Source organism: Meles meles, chromosome 7, assembly GCF_922984935.1.
Source record: "Meles meles chromosome 7, mMelMel3.1 paternal haplotype, whole genome shotgun sequence".
Lineage (NCBI taxonomy): Eukaryota > Metazoa > Chordata > Mammalia > Carnivora > Mustelidae > Meles > Meles meles.
Genome location: NC_060072.1, coordinates 86,679,508 through 86,702,658, shown reverse-complemented (window position 1 = coordinate 86,702,658; position 23,151 = coordinate 86,679,508). Strand labels below are relative to the sequence as shown.

General features: G+C 48.1%; 1 protein-coding gene across 1 annotated transcript; it reads left to right on the top strand.

Annotated features, from left to right (window-relative positions):
- Positions 1–1,823: 1,823 nt before the first annotated feature.
- ARF3 (ADP ribosylation factor 3) lies at positions 1,824–21,452 on the top strand. Its single transcript, XM_046011231.1, has 5 exons — positions 1,824–2,022; positions 16,205–16,445; positions 17,259–17,369; positions 17,600–17,724; positions 18,482–21,452. The coding sequence occupies exons 2-5, from the start codon at positions 16,298–16,300 to the stop codon at positions 18,641–18,643; spliced, it is 546 nt and encodes a 181-aa protein (XP_045867187.1). The 5' UTR covers positions 1,824–2,022; positions 16,205–16,297; the 3' UTR covers positions 18,644–21,452.
- Positions 21,453–23,151: the final 1,699 nt, after the last annotated feature.

The following is a 23,151-nucleotide window of genomic DNA, read 5'->3' as shown; positions in this document are numbered from 1 at the left end:
TATTTATTTATTTATTCATCAGAGAGAGAGAAAGAGAGAGCACACACAAGGAGGCAGAGTCAGAGAGAGAAGCAGGCTCCCTGCGGAGCAAGGAGCCAGATGCAGGACTCAATCCCAGGACCCTGGGATCATGGCCTGAGGCAAAGGCAGCCGCTTAACTGACTGAGCCACCTAGGCATCCCGCAAAGCATAATTTTGGTGGTTGGTTTAGGGGCATAACTTGGTAGGGTAAAAATTTTAGGAAAAGAAAGGGAAAGAGTACACGTGGAAGTATCCCAGGGCCTGATCCAAGAGTTTGCAATAAAACTGAAGAACTTTTCTGCCATTTACAACACAGAGTTTATCAGGGCAAAGTCTCTTAATAGCAACAGCCCAGGACATATACAACTCTGTTATAAGCATGCTCCTTGTTATCCAGATTTCCCTCACCATCTTAAATTAGGGTCCTCTTGGCTTCACATTCTAGGGTGTAGTTATTCTCCACATTAAAATAAGAGAGAAAACAGACTGGGATAAGAGCAAGAGAGTGATGAATGCATACACCAGGGGTTGATGGGGGACAAGGGATAGACACAGTGTGACTATCTACCAACCTGGTGGTTTCTTCGTCTTCTTCTTCTTCTTCTTCTTTTAAGATTTTATTCATTTATTCGGGAGAGAGAGATACAGTGAGAAAGGGAACACAAGCAGGGGGAGTGGGAGAGGGAGAAGCAGGCTTCCGGCTGAGCTGGGATCCTATTGGGCTGGATCCCAGGACCCTGGGATCGTGACCTTAGCCGAAGGCAGATGCTTAATGACTGAGCCACCCAGGTGCCCCAAACCTGGTTCTTCTTGAAAGAGACAAGAAATAAGGCAAAAAACAAAAACAAAAATAAAAACAACCCCACAAAAAACAAAACAAAACCCAAAACCAAAACCAAAACCAAAACCCCAAAACAGAAAAGCAACAATTTTGGCCTTAGGGAGGAGCTATGTGTTCCCATACACTGAGGAGAGAGGCCACTTAAAGAACCTTCTTAGTATTACGAGTGCCTTTCTTCTATAATAGCAGAGACTGTTTCAAGGCAGTTCTGCATGTCTAGATCAGATGCAGAAATGAGTGTAAGGAAAGTGGGGGCTGGGCAGGAGTGGAGAAACATGGGTGTAAAGTCTCTCATTTTCTTTGGGATACTAAAAGTCATAGTCATGTAGGTACACTCCCTCAAGCCACACCTCTGAATATTAGGTTTCCACCGTTTATCTTTCACTTTACAACTTCCTAACTGGACCAGAATCCAGCTTTTTCCTTCAGTCTCTTAAATTCATCATTTTCTCTCTCTTCTTCCCCATGGGAAAGAATCTCCTGATTTAGACCCCTGAGTAACCTAGCCTTAGGTTGGGAGGAGTGAGTAGCAAAAGTGATGCAGCGAGGGCTCTCAGGGAGATGCATCTAGCCAGGGTTAAGAAATGAGCCTGTGGTCTGGAGGAACAGGGTAGGCCACAGCAAGGGCTCTGCACTCATAGCCTGCTCCTGGTTTTGCCTCTCCGCCCAGCCTCTTCCACTGTGGCCAGCATGCAGCTCCAGTCCTTAAATTCCAGGCATGGTCCTGGAGCTTGGGATTCTCACCTCAGTACCCACTGCCTCATCCCCACTTCCCGGTTCCCGCCTCCGCCGCCCGCAGCCTGCAGCCCCGCATCGCCCCCGCCCAGGATTCAGCTCCAGCACCCGGCTGCCTCTGCTGCAACCGCTGCCATGGTGATGGATCTCGCGAGAACTGCCGCTCGCTACCGCGCAGTTCTCGCGCGATCGGGGAGGTGGGAAGTATCCCGGTCTGGGGGTGGGGGTGCGCCGCACCGCTCCCGTCGGCGTCGCAGCTTCCGGTGCTAGGTGGAGGAAAGGAAGGAGGGAGCTGGGGAGCGGGGCCAGGGGAGCAGCCTTGCCGAAATCGGCGTGGGGGAGTCGGAGGGAGCGGAACCAGTGCCGAGCGGAACCTGCGGGGGCGGAGGCGGTGGCTGTGGCGGCGGAGCTGGGAGCAGGAACAGGTGAGGGGCTGGGGAAGGAAGGCGGGTCCCCGTAGTGGAGAGGCTCGGGGTGGGGGCTGAAGAGACGGAACCACCCCCCCCCCCGGCCCCCGGCACTGCCGGCCATGGAGCGGTGTGGTCCTTCCCACCCGAGAGCTCGGGGAGGGGGCGCCGGGCCAGTCTCTCGCCTGCCCCCACATTTGAAGGACGCGGAGCTGCGGTGGGGGTGGGGGGTGGGGGCGCACACGAATTTGTGCTCTGCCTCGCACGCGGGGGCGACCCGGCTGCAGTTAGGTTCCCCTCGCCTGCAGGAGGTGGGCTTACGGGGGGTCGGGGTTGAGGTGGAGGAACAGTCCAGAGAGAGGTGATGCGGGGGCGGTGATGACTGTTTTGTATCGTTTTCCTGTTAAAGGACTAGGGAATGCCGCTTTTTCCTATCCTCTCTCCTGCTCCACCTTAGTACTAAGAGACCAGAGCCTTGCTGCAGTGACACCCTGTACTCCCTTCATGGGGCAGGAGTGCGTAGGGGGTTTAGGGATCAGTCTGCCAGGCACGCTGGTGGGGCACCCCAGGGGCACTATTCCGGTAGAGGTTGCGCTTTGGGTCTTGGGAACCGCACGTTGGGAAGAGGGCAGCAGGTGGGGAGCGGGCGGAGAAGAGTCAGAGGGGGTGGGGGGGATCAGATCTTGCTAGGAGAGCAGAGGTGGTGCCTTCCTGCCCCAGGCAAAGCGGGGGCGGTCTCACAGGAGGAGGGAGCAGCTTGTCGCTGGCTCTGAGTTTGTGTCTTCCAATCCGCATTCTTCTTTAGGAAGTACAAGGATTCCCGGAACAGAAAATGGAGCCATTGCTTACACCAATGTTTGAGGAAAGGAGGGGGAGGTGGAGTTCCCTGTTAACCCGGGCCACTTGCATAGCACAGTGGTAGCTCCTCTTTTGGGGGAGTTCCCTTCTTTCTGGGTTTTATTACAGCCGGTCTCCCTCTGGCCAGGCCAGGAGGAGTGCGGTATGTGGTCAGGAATGAGAAGAAATAGTGAGGTCATCCAGTTGAGGGAGAAGCGTAATTCAAAACCTACCTCAGTGCTGTTGGATTGGGTCACCCCTGGTCTATGGCATGAAAGTTTTATGGCTAGGAGATCTGCTGCAGGAGTCTGATCGCTTGGTCAGTGCAACAGGAAAGAATCTAGTCTCTGCATACTTTTCTCCACTGGCCTTAATCAGGTGGTGACCATCTTTGCTGCCATTTTGTCTTGAGCTTCTCTGGGTAAGTGTCTCCACTTAATATGACTGGAGTGGAGCAGTGAATTGGGTTTTGCCCATTAGACCTGAGTTTGAATAACATGTCTCTGAAAGCTCATTTTAAGGAAGAAACTGATCCACAGAGGTCACCTTTTCACAGAATGAATCATTGACCTTGGATTTAGCTGGGAAGGGCCCCCTGTGTATCACACATTTACATGCTTCCTGCCTCCCAGCATAGAAGAATTGCTATTATTATTACTTTAAAGATTTTATTTATTTGTTAGAGAGAAAGAGAAAGCATGAGCAGGGGTAGAGACAGAGGGAGAAGCAGGTTCCCTGCTGAGCAGAGTGTCTGATGCAGGGCTTGATCTCAGGACCCTGGTATCATGACCTGAGCCAAAGGCAGCCAGTTAACCAATTGAGCCACCCAGGCGCCCCACAGCATAGAATTATTATCTTGCATCATCAAAAATTTTATGTGTAAGTCTTGTTTTTCCAAAGAGATGAGACATTTTGATTGCAGGGATTGGATTTTATGTTGTATCTCCCACAGTGCCTAACACAAACAGACACTCAGGATGAATAAAGGATGTGAATGGAGAGAACTCAACAGGCTTTTGAACTAAAGTTTAAGGAAAGAGAAAAAGGTGGTTTGGCTGTCAGGGAGAATGCCTGGAGATAGCTGAGTGTGGGTACAAAGGCCCTTAGGCATTGTAATTAAGAAATCTTGGTCTCTCCACCTTCCTAAGAGGCACAATACAGACATGGATAATGGAAACTAAGACCCATAAAGAAAAATATTACTAGAACACAAAGTCATTATTTATCTGAAATTCCAGATCTCCTGCTTCCCTATCATGGGCAGAGGGGTCTCCGCCAGATGTTAAGTCCTTCAGATTATTGTCAAAATTGAAATTCTGGAGATGACGGAGGAGAGAGCTAATGTATGTATGTAGTGCCCGGCACAGAACTGGTGCCAGTGAATGGTAGCTGCTATTATTAAACTGATTTGTAATATAAAGGAGGGGTGACAGCAGGCTGGAAAGAGTGGAAGTGAAGTCTCAAATGCACAGAGGATCATTTCTGTGCTCATTTCTGCTGCTCTCTTTTGCCCTGGAGTCATAATAAGAGGAAATGGACTCGGAGGGTAGTGGGTGGGATTTGTTGCTTGAAGGAGGAACTTCTTTAAAACCAGGTTTGTTAAAGCTGAGTAAATAACAGGGAAATTAAAAAAAAAAAAAACAGGGAAATTGTGGAATCTGCTTCCCCATACACCTTTAAGAATGGATGCCAAGCAGCCCAAGACTCAAAGCATATAACTGTATTTGGCTCTCCTTACCATTTTTGTTGTGGGTCAATTTAGAGGCAATATGTTGTGGTTTTTCAGAGGTGGACCTTGGAATCAGACAAAATTGGGTTCAGGTCCTGCCTCTAATTACTAGTTTTATGAGTTTGGTGAAATTACTTGTCCTCCCTTAGCTTCATTTTCCTCATCAGTAAAGAACATGATAATGATAGTGCCTACTTCATAGTATTGGCATGTGAATTAAATGAGATAATCTATGTAAAGTGCTTAGTACCATACAAAGCACATAGTAAGCCCCAAATAAATGTTAGTTGCTATTAATAATTATCATCATAATAGTAATAATAATATGAGCACTCAGGGCTGCCTTAAAGGAGAGGAGGTTGACAAAAGAATAACTTGCCTCCTGTGTAGAGGGATGATTGTTACCATGACTTTCTTTGCTGGTCGTAGGCTTATGAGCAATGAAATCTTTTTTCAGCATTAGCTTCACGGAGGCAGCTCCTGCTGCCTGAGTGGGAGGTGAAGCTGGAGCAAGGCAGGGGCCCTGAACCATCAACTTGGATGCAGGGTAAGGACGTGGGGGCTCAAGAATAGTGTTCATGTTAGAAAGTCAGCATGAGGGCTGCCTGGGTGACTCAGTGTTAAACCTCTGCCTTCGGCTCGGGTCATGATCTCAGGGTCATGGGATCGAGCTCCATGTCTCTGCTCAGCAGGGAGCCTGCTTCCCCCTCTCTCTCTGCCTGCCTCTCTGCCTACTTGTGAACTCTCTCTGACAAATAAATAAATAAAATCTTAAAAAAAAAGCCAGCATGATTGAAATAATAGTTGACTCTTTTGTACAAGAGCACTCTAATTGACCTAGGTCAGGGATTTAAATTCCTGGGTCCTTTTACCTTAAGTCTCACTCAGTATTTCAGCATCCTCCATTTCCTGGACCACTCTTTTCATTTAGTCATATCTCCTTTAAATGTCTGCCTCTGAGTATGTTTCAGAATGTACTGTATTAAGGCCCAGAGTTGTGATGTCTGTATAATTCTATCTGCTATACCTTTTCAGCATCTGTCGCAAATACAGGTAGAGTGCTAGGAAAGCTTTTTGATAATGAAAAGACGTGGGGAGCATTTGGAAGTTCCACAGATGTATGAAGGCTTGCATTATAGTCTGGGAAAGACCTGATTGAGGTAGGGATTCCATGAACGTTTTAGAGCTTTGCATAGGACTTTTACAAAGGATCTGCTGTGCCATATGGACCAGAAGGGACCTGGCTTGGGATTTCATGGATCCACCATTATCATTATCACCATATTCCTGAAGAAAGGTGAGATGACTGGGTGTAGCAGATCTCCTCCTACCCTTTAGCTCTTCCATTATGATGAGAGCTTGGTATAACCCTTCCTTTATGAGCTTTTACACTAGAGCGTCAGGCATGGATGTTTAAACTTTAGCATGATTTAGGATGCAGGAGAACGTCTGCTCTTTGTTGTAGTGGTTTTTGACCCCCTCTAACTCTTCTGTTAAAAGCAATGAAACGTTACCTTATATAAAGTCTTACTTGAAGTCTGATATGTTACGTGGATAAAAATGGGCTGCTCTGGTGGTGGTGTAGAGGGGAGGAGCGTAATTAGAGCCTTTTATATAGTCCCCCCACCTGCAAGCCTATGAATCCCATCTAAGGAACCCTAGAGCTCTGAGAACATAGCTACCATTTCTCGAGTTTGTCAGATACAAGAAAAGGATCAGGGATCACCTATAGAACACTGTCTTCCTCAAGCTCAGAAATACTTTACCACCATCAGTAGAACCATACTCCTCAAAAGCAAGCATGTTAGTCACTAGCTACAGATTAGTCTTGGTGCTGGGGACATGAAACATGAATAAGGCATGGTCCCTGCTGACAAGGGGCTCATAGTTTAGTGAAGTAATTCCCCAAACTTTTGTCATCATGGCATAAACTGAAAATGGTAATAGTGAGACAGACATAGTTCTTGCAGCCTGAGATGACTGGTCCTTGAGCTCTAGCCACCTTAAGCCCTGCCTAGCCATCCAGTGCTGATGGGATGTATGACAGACCTGTAATGCATTAAAGGCACATTATTTGGGAACTTTCAGCTCTTAAAAGCAAAGCAGACAAATATGAATAAAACATACTAAGTCCTAGAGTAGGAGTGTGTTTGAGATGCTAAGGGGTAATCAGTAACTGTTATTCCCCAAGCTAGTCAGTTTCCTGTTTTCTAACTCTTTAGACTGCTCTGTAATGGTGGGCCTTGTCTGAACCATAGCGTCCTGTGTCATCTGTTCACCAGCAGCTCCATTTTGACCCGTGAAGTGGGAGCCAGATTGGGGCAGACATTTATTAGGGCTTTAGGATGACTACTTGTAGAATTTCAGTGCTTTTGTAATTAAGAAAGCATAGTGAAACATCAAAATAGAATCCACAGGATTTAATGACTGATTAAATATAGGAAGGAAGAGTAGAAGAGTCAAAGATGATTCCCAGGTTTCTGGCTTGGGTGATCTGGTGGCACTTCTTTAGCCAAGAAGTACAAGAGGAACAGATCTGAGATTGAAGGTATTTGTTTTTATTTTTTTATTTTTTGTGTTTGTTTTTAAAGATTTTATTTATTTGACAGAGAGAGATAGGGAGAGAGGGAACACAAGTAGGGGGAGTGGGAGAGGGAGAAGCAGGCTTCCCACGGAGCAGGGAGTCTGCTGAAGGGCTCAATCCCAGGACACTGGGATCATGACCTGAGCTGAAGGCAGACACTTAATGACTGAGCCACTGAGGCGCCCCTATTCTTTGTATTTTTGAAAGATTTTATTTATTTGAGAGAGAGAGAGACAGCATGAGGATGAGCAAAGGGGGAGGAGGCAGAGGGAGAGGGAGAAGCAGACTGCCAGCTGATCAGGGATCCCAGCGCTCCCTGGGCTGATCCCAGGACCCTGAGATCATGAGCTGAGTAGAAGGCAGATGCTTAATCAACTGAGCCACTCAAATGCCCCAAAGATTTTTTTTAAGATTAAACTTGGATTTTGAGGTGCTAAGGTATGAGCTCAGGAGAATGTCTGGGCTGGGTATTTGGGAATCATCTGTGCAGATGGTAACTGAAGCCATAAGAGAAACCAAGATCCAGGATGATAGCAGTTAACTGGCTCTCTACCCAAAGAGCCATTCTTCCCCTTCCTGCTTCTAACAGAACCCCAGTCTGTTCAGATATTGGGGTGGGGGGCATAAAGATACCCTTCCCCAGCCCTAAGGGATGTGGGCATTCCATTGCCAGTGACTGAGTCACAAATGGTCATGTACTGATTCTAGCCAATAAGATATGGGGAATGTCTACTGGGAGCTTCTGAGGAAGTTTTCCTCAATCTTAAAAAAAAAAAAAAGACATATGGCAACATTCTCTTGTCCGACTTTAGATGTTTATGTAGAAGAGTGCGATGCTGGAGTGATTCTAAGAGCATGAAGAGACAGACAAAAGAACTCTAGGATGTCAGAGCAGAAAAATGGAGAAAATTTGGGTCCTTAATAACGCTGTAGAGCTGATAGATTAAAAAACCAAGTGTTGGGGCTCCTGAGTGGCTCAGTGGGTTAAGCCTCTGCCTTCGGCTCAGGTCATGATCTCAGGGTCCTGGGATTGAGCCCCATGTCAGGCTCTCTGCTCAGTGGGGAGTCTGCTTCCCTCTCTCTCTCTGCCTGCATCTCTGCCTACTTGTGATCTCTCTCTGTCAAATAAATAAATAAAATCTTTAAAAAAAAACCAACAACAACCCAAGTGTTCTAGCTCTAGATTTCTGTGTGTATATGTATGTGTGAAGGGGAATATATATAACACAATTTACCATTTTGACCATTTTTAAGTGCACAGTTGAGTGGCTTTAAGTACATTCACCCTGTTGGGCAACCATCGCCACTATCTATCTTCAGAACTTTTTCATCTTCCCAAACTGGAACTCTGTAATTGTTCTTTTTTTTTTTTAAGATATTATTTATTAAGATATTATTTATTGGGGCGCCTGGGTGGCTCAGTGGGTTAAAATCTCTGCTTTCGGCTCGGGTCGTGATCCTGGGGTCCTGGGATCGAGCCCCGCGTCGGGCTCTCTGCTCAGCAGGGAGCCTGCTTCCTCCTCTCTCTCTCTCTGGCTCTCTGCCTACTTGTGATCTCTGTCTGTCAAATAAATAAATAAAAATCTTAAAAAAAAAAGATATTTATTTATTTGACAGAGAAAGAGAAACACACACAGACACACACACACACACAGACACAGACACACAGACACACACACACACACACACACACACACACAGTGAGAGAGGGAACACAAGCAGGGGGAGTTGGAGAGGGAGAAGCCGGCTTCCCCCTGAGCAGGGAGCCCAATGTGGGGCTCTATCCCAGGACCCTGGGATCATGACCTGAGCCGAAGGCAGACGCTTAACCCACTGAGCCACCCAGGTGCCCTAAGAAACTCTGTACTTGTTAAACAATAACCTGCATTTCTCCTACCTCCAACTCCTGGCAACCACCATTCTACTTTTATCTCTATGAATTTGACTATTCTAGATGCTTCACATATATGGAATCATACAATTGTGTGCTTTTGTGTCTGGCTTATTTACTTAGACTTCAAGCTGCACGCTTTAATAAATTTACTTGTCGTTGAAGCCCGGGGTGTGTCTTTTGTCTTTTACAACTGGTGCTATTCTAACTGATTATATCTAGTGTGAGTCAGTACAGTGGGCCAGGAAAAAAGGCCAAAGGCGGAAACTTGGGGCACATCAACATTTAAACATTTAAACGTTTAAAGCAGTGGGCAAAAATGAAGGCCAGGAAGGAGAGTAAGAAGCAACCAGAGTGACCAAAAGGACATCAAGACAGTTAAGACAGCATAGATACCAATGAGGAAAAAAACCTTAAAAAAAAAAAACAAAACAAAACAGGGGCACCTGGGGGGCCCAGTGGGTTAAAACTTCTGCATTTGGCTCAGGTCATGATCTCAGGGTCCTGGGATCGAGCCCCCCATCGGGCTCTCTGCTCAGTGGGGAGCCTGCTTCCCCCCTTCTCTGTCTCTGCCTGCCTCTCTGCCTACTTGTGATCTCTCTGTCAAATAAAATCTTTGAAAAACAAACAAACAAACAAACAAACCAAAGGGCAGGAAGATCAAAGGCCGTAGAAAGGGCAAATTAAAATAAGACCTGAAAGGGGCACCTAAGTGGCTTAGTCAGTTAAGACTCGGTTTCAGCTCAGGTCATGATCTCAGGGTTGAGATTGAGCTCCACTGTGGCTCCACACTCAATGTGGAAACTGCTTGAGATTCTTTCCCCCTTCCTCTCCCTCCCCCTCCGCTCCCTCCCCCATCCTCCTGTTCCCTCACACACCCTCACTCTCAAATAAACAGACAAATAAATAAAATCTTAAAAAGCTTGAGAGATACCTGTTAGACTTAGCTACTAGACAGTTGATGATATTCTTACAAATTAAAACATATCTAATTAAAATTAGGCTCCGCTTAACTCAATTAACGGTGTTTAGGCTCAGGCCAGAATCATGCTAGTTTTCCTTCTAGTCTGAGATGACTTCAGTACAGAAGAACCTGAAAGGAGGCCACATGATCAAGAAAAGAAGGATCGAACTTGCCCTGTCTGCTTAGAGAGACCCAAGCACCTGGGAAGGGTCTGGCTTTTCCCATGGACAGCCCTTTTCCTGTGGACAACCAGCAAGTGAGTCAGAACAGAGAATCTGGTCTGTTTCAACAGAATACATGGCCAGATAAAAAAGTGATGAGATAAAAACTAGACTCATTTGTTTCTTTGGAACATTCTGTGGCACTGCCCTCTAACCAAATCTGTCCTATTCTTAGAAACTGACCAGCTTACAACCATTCCATCTCCTGATACTCCATGGCTCTTCCAATGCCTGCAACTATAGCCCTGAATATTCAGAACACTATGTTTTTTTTAAATTATTTTTTATTCTTTTTTTAAAAAATGATTTTATTTACTTATTTGAGAGAGAGAGCAAGAGAGCCTGCACGGGGGTGGTGGGGAGAGAAGCAGACTCCCCACTGAGCAGGGAGCCCAATGCAGGGCTCAATCCCAGAACTCCAGGATCATGACCTGAGCCTAAGGCAGTCGCTTAACTGACTGAGCCACTTAGGTGCCCTGTTTTGATGTTTCAAATCTGTCTTTTTGTTTTTATTGCCATCTGTGGTTAAGAACTTTTGATTTCTCAGCTGTATTACTGTACCTCCCACATGGGCTCTCTGCCTCAAGTCTTTTCTCCTTTTAATTTATACCCTAAAATGAATGCGAGAGTAGTCCTTTTTTTTTTTTTTTTTTTTTTTTTTTTTAAAGCAAGCTTTAGACCCAGCAGGGAGCTTGAACTCACAACTGTGAGATCAAGAGTTGCATCCTTTGGGCTCCAGGGTGGCTCAGTGGATTGGGTCTCTGCCTTCAGTTCAGGTCATGATCTCAGGGTCCTGGGATTGAGCCCGGCATCCAGCTCTCTGCTCGGTGGGGAGCCTGCTCTCTGCCCACCTGCCCCCATGCCTGCCTCTTTGCCTACTTGTGATCTCTGTCAAATAAATAAATAAAATCTTAAAAAAAAAAAAAAGAGTTGCATCCTCTACTGACTGAGTCAGCCAGGTACTCAGAAAGAATGGTCTTCCTAAAGCACATACTTGATCGTGTTACTCAGTGTGGCCTTTAAGGCCCTTCATGATCTAGTCCCTTCTTATCTCTCCATTGTGGTCACTTCCTTTTACTCATAATGTGGCACCCAAATAAACTGACTCCAGCTGCACCTGGCTTGGCTAGTAAAAAGTGCTGTCTCTAATTCAAGTCTTTATGCCTTTGACACACTGTTCCCTCTCCCCCACTCCCTCTTCTTTATTGTTTGATTACTTCGTATTCTGTTGGGAGTCAGCTCAGGGGTGACCTGAGAATCATGTCTGGGAATTGCCCTTTAGCCTTCAGTCTTGATGAACTGCTCTAGTTTTCTGTCCCCATAATACTATGTGCTTATTCCACACTTAACCCTCATGCTGTTCTGAAATTCTCTGGTTGCTAGTCTTTCCTTCTCATTGACTGAGTTTCATGAAGGCAGAAGTTGTCTTCCTCTCTTTATCCCTAGTTCTGTATACTCCATAATTGCTTAGTGAATGGATGGAAGCTGCCATCAGAAGCTATTTCTTGGGTTTGGGAAATCTCTGAGTCCAATAGAAGTCATTGAGATACTAATCTAGGAGTTCTTGTGTGCTTGTGATTACAGTGCTCTTGAGACAAAAACTTGGAAAGTTTATAGAGGTCACAAGCCAGCTGTGCTAAGGAAACTAAATACGGGCAGAACCTGCTTTTGTTTCCTTATATTTTATTGGGCTGCTCCATTGGCTTTACTAAAAATAGCATCTCTATTAGTGCTATCTCAGTGTGAAAATGGTCTGGGAACAAAGCTGCTTTTAGCGCACCCTGCCTGGCAGCAGAGGGTTTGAGAGACCTTGGTCTCTCTTTCCCTGGACCTTTGTAGCCTGAACAGGAGGAAGAGGTGCCAGGTCAGAAGTCCCCTCAGAGGTAGGTGTCATCGGAGGCAAACCTAAGCCAGCCAGGAGAGTTAGGTGGGGGGGAGTTGTGTGTGGCAGAGTGAGTGTGACTTTCAGAATCACCTGGAGAGTAAGGCAGACCAGGATGGCTGAGCGGTCCCAGCAACAGCCTGCCTCTCCTGGGGGGGTAGGAGGACCGGCTCGGGGGCGGTAAGCAGTCGTCAATGAGGACATCCTCAGATGAAGCTTAAATCAGGCAATGTGCTTGATTGAGCTCCTGCAGTGTTCCACACAGATTGTGCTGGAACACACTTTAGGAGATCTTCTTGTTACTTGTACCACCGATAACAAAGTTTGTGGCTGTAAAATAGGATGTTGAGATATACTTTTTTGATAATAGGGATATTGCTGTAGCCCATTTTTCATCTGAAGCCACTCATCTTCAGTTTTGACTGCCGATTCTTGGTTTCTCAAGCCCGTGGAACCCTGGCATTTTGCCCTATCGACACAGGAGTGCCATCTGTGGTAGAAGAGAGTAACTAGAGGCTGTGCAGTACATAGGGAAACAATCCAGGGTTTATTTATTTTTTTTGCCATGCTGCTTCCCAGAGCTTTTTTAGGAATGCAGGATGGGTGAAAGTGAAAATCGGCTATATAACCCAAGAGGTGTGTTCGTGACACAAAGCTGTAAGTTGCCACCATCCTCGTGGTAGAGGCAATGTGCTAGCTGGTGATAGGGACAGAGAAGGCCAGGACAAGAGAACCAACACCCACTTTGGAATGCTCATCTGAGTCCAGCTCCTGATTATATTAAAGAGGAGTCATAATGTCCACTAATTTCAAGGCGTGGCGCTGCCCCCAGAGGACATGCAGTGACTACGTGGGCATTTCATCAGTTACCCATCAGGCCTGTTGCGTATTCAATGGCAGAAAATTCCACCGATTTTAATCTTCTAGTTCTTTTGCGGTGTTTCCAAACCAGTCTTGGGGTCAGATATGGTGTGGAAGATGGCCAAGAATTGACAGGATATCACAGAAACCAGCTGTGCAATACACAGAGAGAGCAAGTACTGCTAGCGCAGAAGAAATGATAGGGACATCCTCAGAGGAGGCTCAGATCGGCCCATGTGCTTGCTTGAACTGCTATCGAGGGCTTGGTACTTGGAGTGGGGACAGATCTAAAATAAGTAAAAGGCATAGTTCTTGCCCATGGAGAATACAGTTAAACTGTAGAGACAGTAAATGTACAGACTTCTGAGAGAGAAAGCTCCATGAGGTAGTAAGTGCCACATGAGTGGCTCAGATAATTCGGGGACATGCCAGGAAAGAGAGGTAAGTATAACACTGGGATCGGCTTTTGAACCAAGACTTTAGCATATTAGCTTAGCAGAGAAGCAGACCAGAGGAGAGGGTGTGCATGTTTTGGGGCGAGGGGTATTTGTCAGCCACTCACAGTTGGTAATCTCTCAGTCAGCAGTTGCTTCATTCATGAGGACAGCAAGATAAATGCGTGGTGTAAATTCAGTTCGAAACCTGGGCCAAAGCCTATTACCAAAGCCTTAAAGCAAAGTATCGTCTGGAGCTGGAGAAGAGGAGATCTGAGTAGGAAACAAGATAAAGACTAAGAAGACTTGGGGAAGGTTTAAATTTCTGGAGGTGAGGGTGGTGAACCAGAAGTCTGACTACTATAGATTGCCAGGGTTGATGGAATCTGATCTTATTTGCTGGGCAGAGGTCTCCTCCTGCCTAGGGATCCTCCGGGATCTGCCTGCCTGGGTGGGTTTAGGCAGGATGGGCAGGGAGGATGGCTAGTGGGCGACTTGGCTGAAGTTGAGCCCTAGGGTTGAGCCAGGTCCTCTCCCTGGGGTGTGAGCCCTCTGGGTCAGGGGCAGGGCTCATCTGAGGAACCTACCAGAAGCACCACGCCTGGCTCATTAGTGGATGTCTGGGAAGGCCTTTGAAGATGAAACAGTCCATAAGCACTCATTGTTTCTGTTTTTTGGACAAACTAGTACTTTGGTCTCCAGGGGCTGTCGATCTGGCTCTTCTGTACTAGTCTGGAATTTGCTGCAAACTGAGTAGAGTAGGAAACAAACAAACAAAACTGAAATAGTTTTTGAGAAAACAGCTCAGCTCCCACTAAACCCCCATGCTTTAGCTTGTAAACCAGATTCCTCTCCATCCACCTTTCACATTCTTGGGTTTGGGTGCACTCTGTCTTGACCTGTTCCTTCGCCTGCTGGGTTTGGGGTGTGTGTGTGTGTGTGTGCCTCTGGTTCCCAGACTCTATAGAGAATGCCAGCAGCTGGCATATGGTGATTGCTGAATAAGCTGCCCGCTGACGCATGTCTCCTGCAGGCACAGAGAACTGGCTGGCATGGGCGATTCTGAACCCCTGTTTCATTGTCTCAGAGATGCATTTCTGTGGCTGTCTTGGGCCATAGAGAAGGGAGGGAAGAGGAGAGGGAATGAGTGACTCTAGGATTCTGTCTTCAGGGGCAATAGGTGGGGTGGGAAGCTGGGCATTTTGTAGCTTCATAGTGCTGCTTACTGCTATCTTCGTATTTTCTGCAGATCTTAGTTAAGATCCTAGTATGCATCAGGCATAAGCTTCCAGTAGATCTGAGAGAGCTGCTTAGTAAGGTCAGTATTAGACCCTGGAAGTTTTAGTTCATTTGTTCAACTGCTGTGTACCAGGCAGTCACTATTCAAGGTACTGGGAACACAGCAGTGAACAAAGTAGATAAGGAACCGACATTGTAGTAGGAGAAAAATAGTACAGCAAGAAACAAATATGTGATGTATCCAGTGGTGGTAAATGCTATGAACAAAAATGAAGTGGGATAAATGGGGTGAAGAGTGATGTGTGCGTGTTAGAGGTGGTTGTGGAAGGCCTCATTGATAAGGTGGTCCTCCAGTGGATACCTGAAGGAAGTGAGGGGATACTCTGTGAAGGTTCTCTGGGAGAGGAACGTTCAGGGCAGAGCAAATAGCAAGTACGAAAGCTTTGAGGCGGGAAAGTGTTGGGAAACTGAAGTGGAGTAAGCCAAGGGAAAAGTAGTAGGAGAGAAGCAGGGGAATGCAGATTGTCCAGGACCTGGTAAGCCACAGTATGGCTTTGGATTTTGCTGAAAGGAAGATAAGAAGCCAAGAGAGGGTTTTGAACGGAGAAGCAGCATGACCTGATTTTGGTGTTAAAAGTAGTCTGGCTGCTATATGGGGAATAGACTGAAGGGGGTTAGGGAGGAGGCAGGGAGTGAGGTGACTGCCTCATTGCAGGTGAGAATGTGGAGGAGCTCTCCTTGGATAGGCCACAGTGAGCCTGGGAGTGAGGGTTAGCCTAGGTGCTCTGTTGTATGAACAGGGCACAACTTCACCTTATTTCTTCCTGATTAATTTTGGTGTGTGGAAGGAAGGCGGAATTGTAGGCATATAGAAAGGGAAGAAGTGGAGTCTCTTTTTTTTTTTTAATATTTTATTTATTTATTTGATAGAGAGATCACAAGTAGGCAGAGAGGCAGGCAGAGAGAGAGGGAAGAAGCAGGCTCCCTGCTGAGCAGAGAGCCCAATGTAGGGCTCGATCCCAGGACCCTGAGATCATGACCTGAGCTGAAGGCAGAGGCTTTAACCCACTGAGCCACCCAGGCGCCCCAGGAGTGGAGTCTCTTGATTGAGCATGGACCCTGGGAACCTGACAAGCCTGAACTTTGTCAGGAGTCACAAAGAGCCACTCCTCATTCCGCTCCTTCCTCTTTCAGCCTTTCCAGGAGTCTCAGGGTAAGGTTGGGGGAGGGAGGGGCATTCATGGTCTTACAAGGCCTTGTATGGTATAGAGTGTGAGAATTGAAGGGACTACAGAAGTCATCTAGTTCAATCCCCTCCATTTATAGGGGCAGATATGGATAGGGAGAAAAGCTCATCCAAAGTCCCACAGGTACATTGTGGCAGAACAGGTGTCCTGAGTGTTCACGACTTTGTTTCTGCTCCCAAAGACTCAGGATGTGTCTGAGTGGAACTTGATCTTCATAGCTTGTTATGAATTTCAGCCATGACTTTGGCAAATCCCATTTACATGAAATCCTGACTAGCAGATGGTGGTAATGAATGTGTTTCTTTGCCTAGGATCGCGTTCTCCATACCAGGGCCCAGGCCAAAACCAGACTGCCACTGCCCCCACTTGAGCCCTCCTGTCCTCAGAAAGTGGTTGCTGTGATCATGGGTAATATCTTCGGAAACCTTCTGAAGAGCCTGATTGGGAAGAAGGAGATGCGCATCCTGATGGTGGGCCTGGATGCTGCAGGGAAGACCACCATCCTGTATAAGCTGAAACTGGGCGAGATCGTCACCACCATCCCCACCATTGGTAAGGGCACAGCTTAGATGGAGGCTTTCATGCCAACAGCTGGGCCAGGCAAGGGCCTATTCCTAGATCCCCCACCTGGCCACCAGGCAAGTCCATGCAACCTGGGGGGATTCAGGGAAGGATGGTTATTTAGCTTACTAGCAGGTGCTGGGGCTGCCGTTTGCCCACCTCCCCGGGCCCTCTCTGATGCGGGAACTTCCGCAGCCTGGCACTGAACAGTTGCCCTCAGGCACTGAGCTGGTTTGTTCTCTGTGTTGTTTAGAAAGCGGGTGAAAGGCTTTGATGTTTCTGCCAGAGGCCAGGAGTTGTTTCAGTTTAGATCCTCAGTGGCCCTGATCCTGGTTAAGACCTGCCTGTGTGAGGGAGAACATTTGCCTTCCAGATGGGGCTCTAGATCGTCATTTTCCACTGGTTCTGCATTTGGGCCTCCAGGACTAGAGCTCACTTTTCCCTCACTGTGTTTCCTAAGGCCTACATTTTAGCTGCAGCAGACTGTGATGGCTGAGGTACAGGAGTGGGGCTGAGTCATTTCTTTACAGGAGGGAGAGGCAAAGACAGAATGAGTGGAGGTTAGCTCACGTTACCAAGGGGATTGTGAACCTCTTAACTGGCCCTCCTGGTCCTCTTCCATTTTTTCTCTAAGGTTTTCTTTTTGGCCTTTAGGCTACTAGGTCAGGGGATACGAGGCCTGAGGAAGCCTTAGCTTTCTTTCCTTTGCTAGGATCAGAGCTGTGCTGGGGGAAACAGAAACAAACCACTGGGGTATTGTTTGCAGGGCTATTGTCCACTGCCATTGTCTGTTTTTTTCCAAAGGGTTCAACGTGGAGACAGTGGAGTACAAGAATATCAGCTTCACAGTTTGGGATGTGGGTGGCCAGGACAAGATTCGACCTCTCTGGAGACACTACTTCCAGAACACCCAAGGTACGGCATATGAATTGCCAAGCTGGGCATGGGTTGGTTTGGTATGAGCAGAAGGTATGGCCGTCATTCTTGGTTTTGGCCAACCAGTCCTAACCCTGCCTAGAGGTGGGAGAACAGGAGGAAAGGGAGCACATATTTGGAGGGTGTATGGAGGGTGGTGTTGGCATGTGGTGGTAGGAATGAGGGGAGTTCATCTGCTGTCTTACGCAGCCCATGCTCTGCCTCCCTAGGCTTGATATTTGTGGTCGACAGTAATGACCGGGAGCGAGTAAATGAGGCCCGGGAGGAGCTGATGCGGATGCTGGCGGAGGATGAGCTTCGGGATGCAGTACTCCTTGTCTTTGCAAACAAACAGGTGAGACTTCTCCCCACCTGTGGATTTTTTTTTTTAAAGGTTTTATTTATTTATTGGACAGAGAAAGAGAGAGAGATCACAAGTAGGCAGAGAGGCAGGCAGAGAGAGAGGGACAAGCAGGCTCCCCGCTGAGCAGAGACCTCCGATGCAGGGCTCCATCCCAGGACTCTGAGATCACGACCTGGGCCGAAGCCGGAGGCTCAACCCACTGAGCCACGCAGGTGCCCCCACCTGTGGATTTGAGAGAGGTCAGCCTGGCTATGGAAATCATGGGTGTTGGGGCTCATTGTAGGGGAAGCCCTGTGACTGTGTTGTGAGTTTTGGAAGTGGGGGGAATATGATTACCTGGCTTATTGATGTTCCTCTTCTTGTCCCCTACCCAGCTTTAGTCAGCAACACTTCTGTCCTCAGGGATTGGGGTGGGAGATACCTCGGATCCCTCCTTCATCTTCCCTGTTGCAACTGCCCTCGCTCTTGCGGTCAGACAAGACCTGATTCTTTGTCCAGTCTGCATCACCTCTTCACTTCCCTACCAACCCCATATTTGGTTTGCAGCTCCCCAGTGGAATGACCTTTAGTGCTTAGATCTATGGTTCTGGGATGATTAAAGACAAAGCAGCTTTTTTGGACCTTGTTCTGGTACCTACAATGAAGGAGGAGAAGAGGGTGCTGGTATACATTACTTTGGTAGATTGGTGCTCTAGAAGCCTTTGAAAGATCCTGAGCCTCCTTTTTGTGTGTCTCCCTCGTGCTCCAGGATTTGCCTAATGCTATGAACGCTGCTGAGATCACAGACAAGTTGGGCCTGCATTCCCTGCGTCACCGCAACTGGTACATTCAGGCCACCTGTGCCACCAGCGGGGACGGGCTGTACGAAGGCCTGGACTGGCTGGCCAATCAGCTCAAAAACAAGAAGTGAGAGCCAGACAGCCCTGTCCGACCACCCCACCCACCCCTGACGCACCTTCTGTCTCCCTGCCCCAGCCCTGCCCCTTCCTTCCCGTTGCCAGTGTGGCCAGGGCCCTGGGTATCATGTCCGCATGCCCAACAAGAGCCTTGCCCCCCGCCTCCCCTCCACTCCCCTGTCCATGACCAGTCCCCAGTTGCTGTCCTGATGATGAATCATTCCAATTTATCGGATTTAAAACAAAAACAAGGTTGTTATGGTTTCATGGGTGGCCCCCCCCATCCTCTGGGGTTTGGGAGGGGTGGTGGGGTGGGGTATACTCTCCGTTCGCTTTGTTTGGCTCTGGTTGCTGTGCTCTTGGCATCTCAGTCCCTTCCCTCTCCCCACAGCTTCCTCTCCTACTCCCCATCTTCCTTTCCTTTGCTCCTCTCTTCCTGTTCTACATGGAAATTGCACGGGCCTCTCTGTGTGTGCGTGCGTGTGTGCGCGTGTATATACGTGTATAGAGAGATGTATATGCAGGGGGAAGGGTGGAGGGGTGGGGTGAGACTCGGTGCTGGGGGCCAGGTCACACTGCCCACTCCAGTCTATCATTTGCCCCTCCCGTGCTGGTGAGATAAAGGGAAGAAGGTAGAGGGAAGGCTGCCGCAGTCTTGCACTGGTTCCTCTCCTCTCTGCAGGTAGGTTTTTCCGGATGATAGGACGGATGATGGATTTTCCACCACCACCTTCCTTGTACCCCTCTCTCCACCCCGTTCAGGGCAGGGGGGTGGTGTGTATAGCTAGATGACTGTTCCCAAGGAGGTGCCATTCTGCCCTGCCTTGCCAGTGGGAAGGAGAGAAGAGCCCCCACTCACTCTTATCAGCCCAGTATTCAGCTGATCCTCCTCCTCATCCTTAGATCTGTTCCTCAGGAGCCTGTGAGGAGGATGGGGGCGTTGGTGTGTTTGGGATCCAGGGCACGGTGGGGGGGCGCCTCAGGTTTTCCATCTTCATCCTTTTGTGTTGTTAGGAGAAGGTGAGGCATGGATCAGTCTACTCTTGCCTTCCCATGCCCCCCCTTCCTCATCTTCTGATCTCGGGGACTGGGTGGTTCATCTGTCCTTTGTCAGAGTGTCCTCACGCTGAGAGTAGTCCTGCTGACCTGACCAGGGCTGGCTGGGTGGTTTAATGGGGAGTAGGGGAGTGGGGGTGACACGGCAGGCCTCAGTTTCAATTCCCCTGTTCTCCACTTCTCTCTTTTTCTAGTCTGGGATGTGCTGAAGGCTGAAAATTTTCTCTTCTGTTTTTAGACCCTCAGACTATCCTGCTGTCCCTCCTCACACCACCCCAGCAGTTTTCTTCTGCCCGTTTCAGCCCCTTCCCCTGAATCAGTTTGAGGCTTGGAGTGGAGGAAATTAGAACTCTGAAGTAGTTGTTGGTGCTGGTGGGATGTGGTGGTCTTCAGGGTCCTCCCACTATTACGTAGTTGTTCAGAAGCTGCTGCTACTGCGTCTCTCTGTTTACAGGGGGCGCTTGTCCCTGAGGTCCTGGCCTGGGTCCTGACTTTGCGGTTTCTATGAAGCCGTGGCTTTTCTGTGGGCTCCTGTGTGTGCTGGCTGCGCCCTGAGCTCCAAAACGGCCGCCCATGACCTTTCTGCTATGGTCAGGACCCAGGCCCCCTGTCCCCTTCTCCCCCCACAACATGGCTGAGGGGCCCCTTCCCAGAAGGACTGTCCCAAGCCCACCCCATGGGGCCAGCCTTCCTGCCACCTTTGTCTACAACAGGCAGATCAGTACCCCCACCCTACCCCAGGTTGAACTGTGAAAGAGAAGTTCCAGGGGTGTCTCCCTCAGTGCCAGTTCCTTAGTGATATACTGTTTACCCAAGATGCAGTGGGAGTGTGCAGGTCTCCTGATCTCTAGGCCTGTGTGTGTGTGTGTGTGTGTGTGTGTGTGGTGTGTGTGTGTGTATTTGGTGGCAGGGGTAAGGGGAGAGGTGTGCTGGAGCTTCTAGTTCATTTTAACATGTATTCACTCCCCTGACCCTGTGGATGCTTCCCTCCGCCCCTTTCTTTTGCCTCTGCCTCTGTTCCCTCATTTTTTTTTTTTTTTTTTGCTCCTGCACTTGTTGCCTCTCTCCTCCTGAATTCTTTCCTTTGCCTTCTCAACTCATTCACTGCTGTTGCCTGTCTCCCCTTTCCTTGTTTTGTTCCTACTTAGGATTCTCTATTCTTGGTCTCTGCAATAGCTGAGGATTTTGCCTCTTCTCCTGCCTCCCAGTCTGACCGTCCCTAGTTAGATGGCAGTCCCAATTACGTTTTTCTTATTTAAGGCCCACCCCTACCTTGTTTTGGGGGGCTCCAGAGACCAGTGGGCCTGAGGATGTTAGGCAGCAGCCTTGGAAGTTGCCTTGGTGTTGCTCAAGGATCCATCCAGCAGGGGGCAGTAAGTGATCGTGGTAATGTCCTTGGCTGCTAGGCCCTTGGCAGGGGTGGTCCTTGCTAGAGTCTCATTCTCCTAAAAGCTCTTTTTGGATTGGGTTTCTCATTCCATTTTTGCCTGCTCCCTCCCACACTGTCCTCTGGTACATTTAATTTTATGCTTTCCTCTGTTACAGCCTTTCTTTTCTACTAGAGATTCCCCTCTGCCCCTCTCCCCTCTGAAGTTTTTGTGGTGTTACAGTGGTAACTGCAGTCCTGGTTTTTCTCTTCTCTTTTTTTCCCCTCTGGAATGTAGACTGTATATGTTTAATAACTCACCTTCTCTCTCCTTGCCCAAAATGTGGGATACGCGATGACTGTGACCCTGGTTGGAAATTAAACTTGTTTTATGCAGCTTTGGAGCAGACCTTCATCCTTGATGTGCAGCAGCCATTGGGCAGTATTTTAATGGTGAGGGTATTCCTGTCTCTGGTCCCTCTCTCTAGACTGCTCCTTTTCTCAGCAGAGGGGTAAAGGGTACACTTGACAGGGGGAGAGTGAGGTTATGGAGGGACTTAGGCTTATTTCTACACTGCTTACTACTTTCCATCATAATCTGAAGGGGAGCCTAAATGAATTGGGCACCAAAATGTGAGGGCTTCGTGACTTTGCTCTTTTAGTTGTAAAGGCTTTCATCCTGTTCTTAGCCTTATTTATCACCTGTTGGTAGTCATTAGGGACTTCAGTGGCTAGAGGGCCCTGAACTTGGAGTGACCCACCCTGCCTCCACTCTCAGATCTCCCCAGTCCTGTGCAATCAGGGGCTTCTAGTTGGAACAGGGTTCCCTCATCCATAGATTGGGGTCCCCTTACCCAACTATTTCTGGACTTTGGCAGTGCGTACACATGAAGGGTAAAGGTCTGGATAGTGTAATGAACTAGATCCTCCTTACAGCTCTGGCCCTATATCACCTCTGCTTCAGGCATGCAGTTCCCCATTGTTAGGATGCCAAGCCTCGTTCAGAGATTCCACAGTGTCCTGAGGGAAAGGACAAGCCTCTGCCCTCCCAGCCCACTCCTGCCACTACTCTCTTCCTCTCCTGCTACTGCTGTCTGGCTCCAGGAAAAGAAAGAGATGGTGCTCTCCTTCCTTTGGTGGGTGAAGTCTAGGTGAGTTAGGCAGGTGTTCTTCACTCTCACCATTTTCTTAAGCTTTGGGGACAAAGACCTTCCGATCCTGATGTTATGGGAAAGGGACAGGATTTAGGCATATGGTAAGTTTGAGAGCCCCAAGTACCAGTGTGAAGAAAATCATTTGTATTCAGTTACCTCTGTGCTCCTCAAAAGTCCTGCTTGGTGACCACAGTTACTGATCAGAACACCTTTACCAAGTGCTTTATTTGTACACTAATAAGCATATTCCTTCTAGCACTGTAGCCCCTCATAAGATAGTGATAATGGAGAGGACTTTAGCTGGATGGCAGGTCAGTGAGTGTCTTTTTGACTCCTGAAGAGGATGACCTAGTCCATTTTGCCCCTCAATGCTCCATTTAAGGTGCCAGGAATGAGTTGACAGCATCTGATGTCAGAGCACAGTCCCTTGTGGCTGTTGCTTAAACTTTTCAGCTTCTTTTGGGGGCACGTGGTGGGATGAGGGAGAGGCTTAACCTGGAAGATAAGTGTTCAGCATCCAGCTCTTAGGACAAATAGCAACTATATCTGCCCAGAACTTGAATAGCTCTTCAGTTATGGCTTGACAGAAGACTTGGGCCCAGGATCTACTTCAGAATATTCTGGGCAAGGGAGTTTTCAACATGAGCCTAGAGAGAGCCAGCGGAAGGCCTTGGATTGGTCTGGCTGGGGTGGAGGACAGACTGTCGCCTTCATTTCAGAGTTTGGGGACAGTGACAGGGAAAATGAGTGTGGTATGTAGGAGTTTCTCAGACTTGAGGTATAAGGTCTGAAGGCTCTGGGGGTTCACATCACTTCCAGTTCAAGTGCCTAGATTGGTCAGAGCAGAAAATTGACAGGTACTTACTTAGTACCTTTTACGGTTCCAGACCTGTGCTAAGAAGGAAGTCTAACCACTGTCCTGATGGAAAGACCTGGCAGTCTATTT

Excerpts from the sequence above, each read along its gene's own strand:
- ARF3 (XM_046011231.1), top strand. The coding sequence starts at position 16,298 with ATGGGTAATATCTTCGGAAACCTTCTGAAGAGCCTGATTGGGAAGAAG. Across the intron at positions 16,446-17,258 it reads CACCACCATCCCCACCATTG|GGTTCAACGTGGAGACAGTG; the intron begins GTAAGGGCACAG and ends TTTTTTCCAAAG. Across the intron at positions 17,370-17,599 it reads CTACTTCCAGAACACCCAAG|GCTTGATATTTGTGGTCGAC; the intron begins GTACGGCATATG and ends CTGCCTCCCTAG.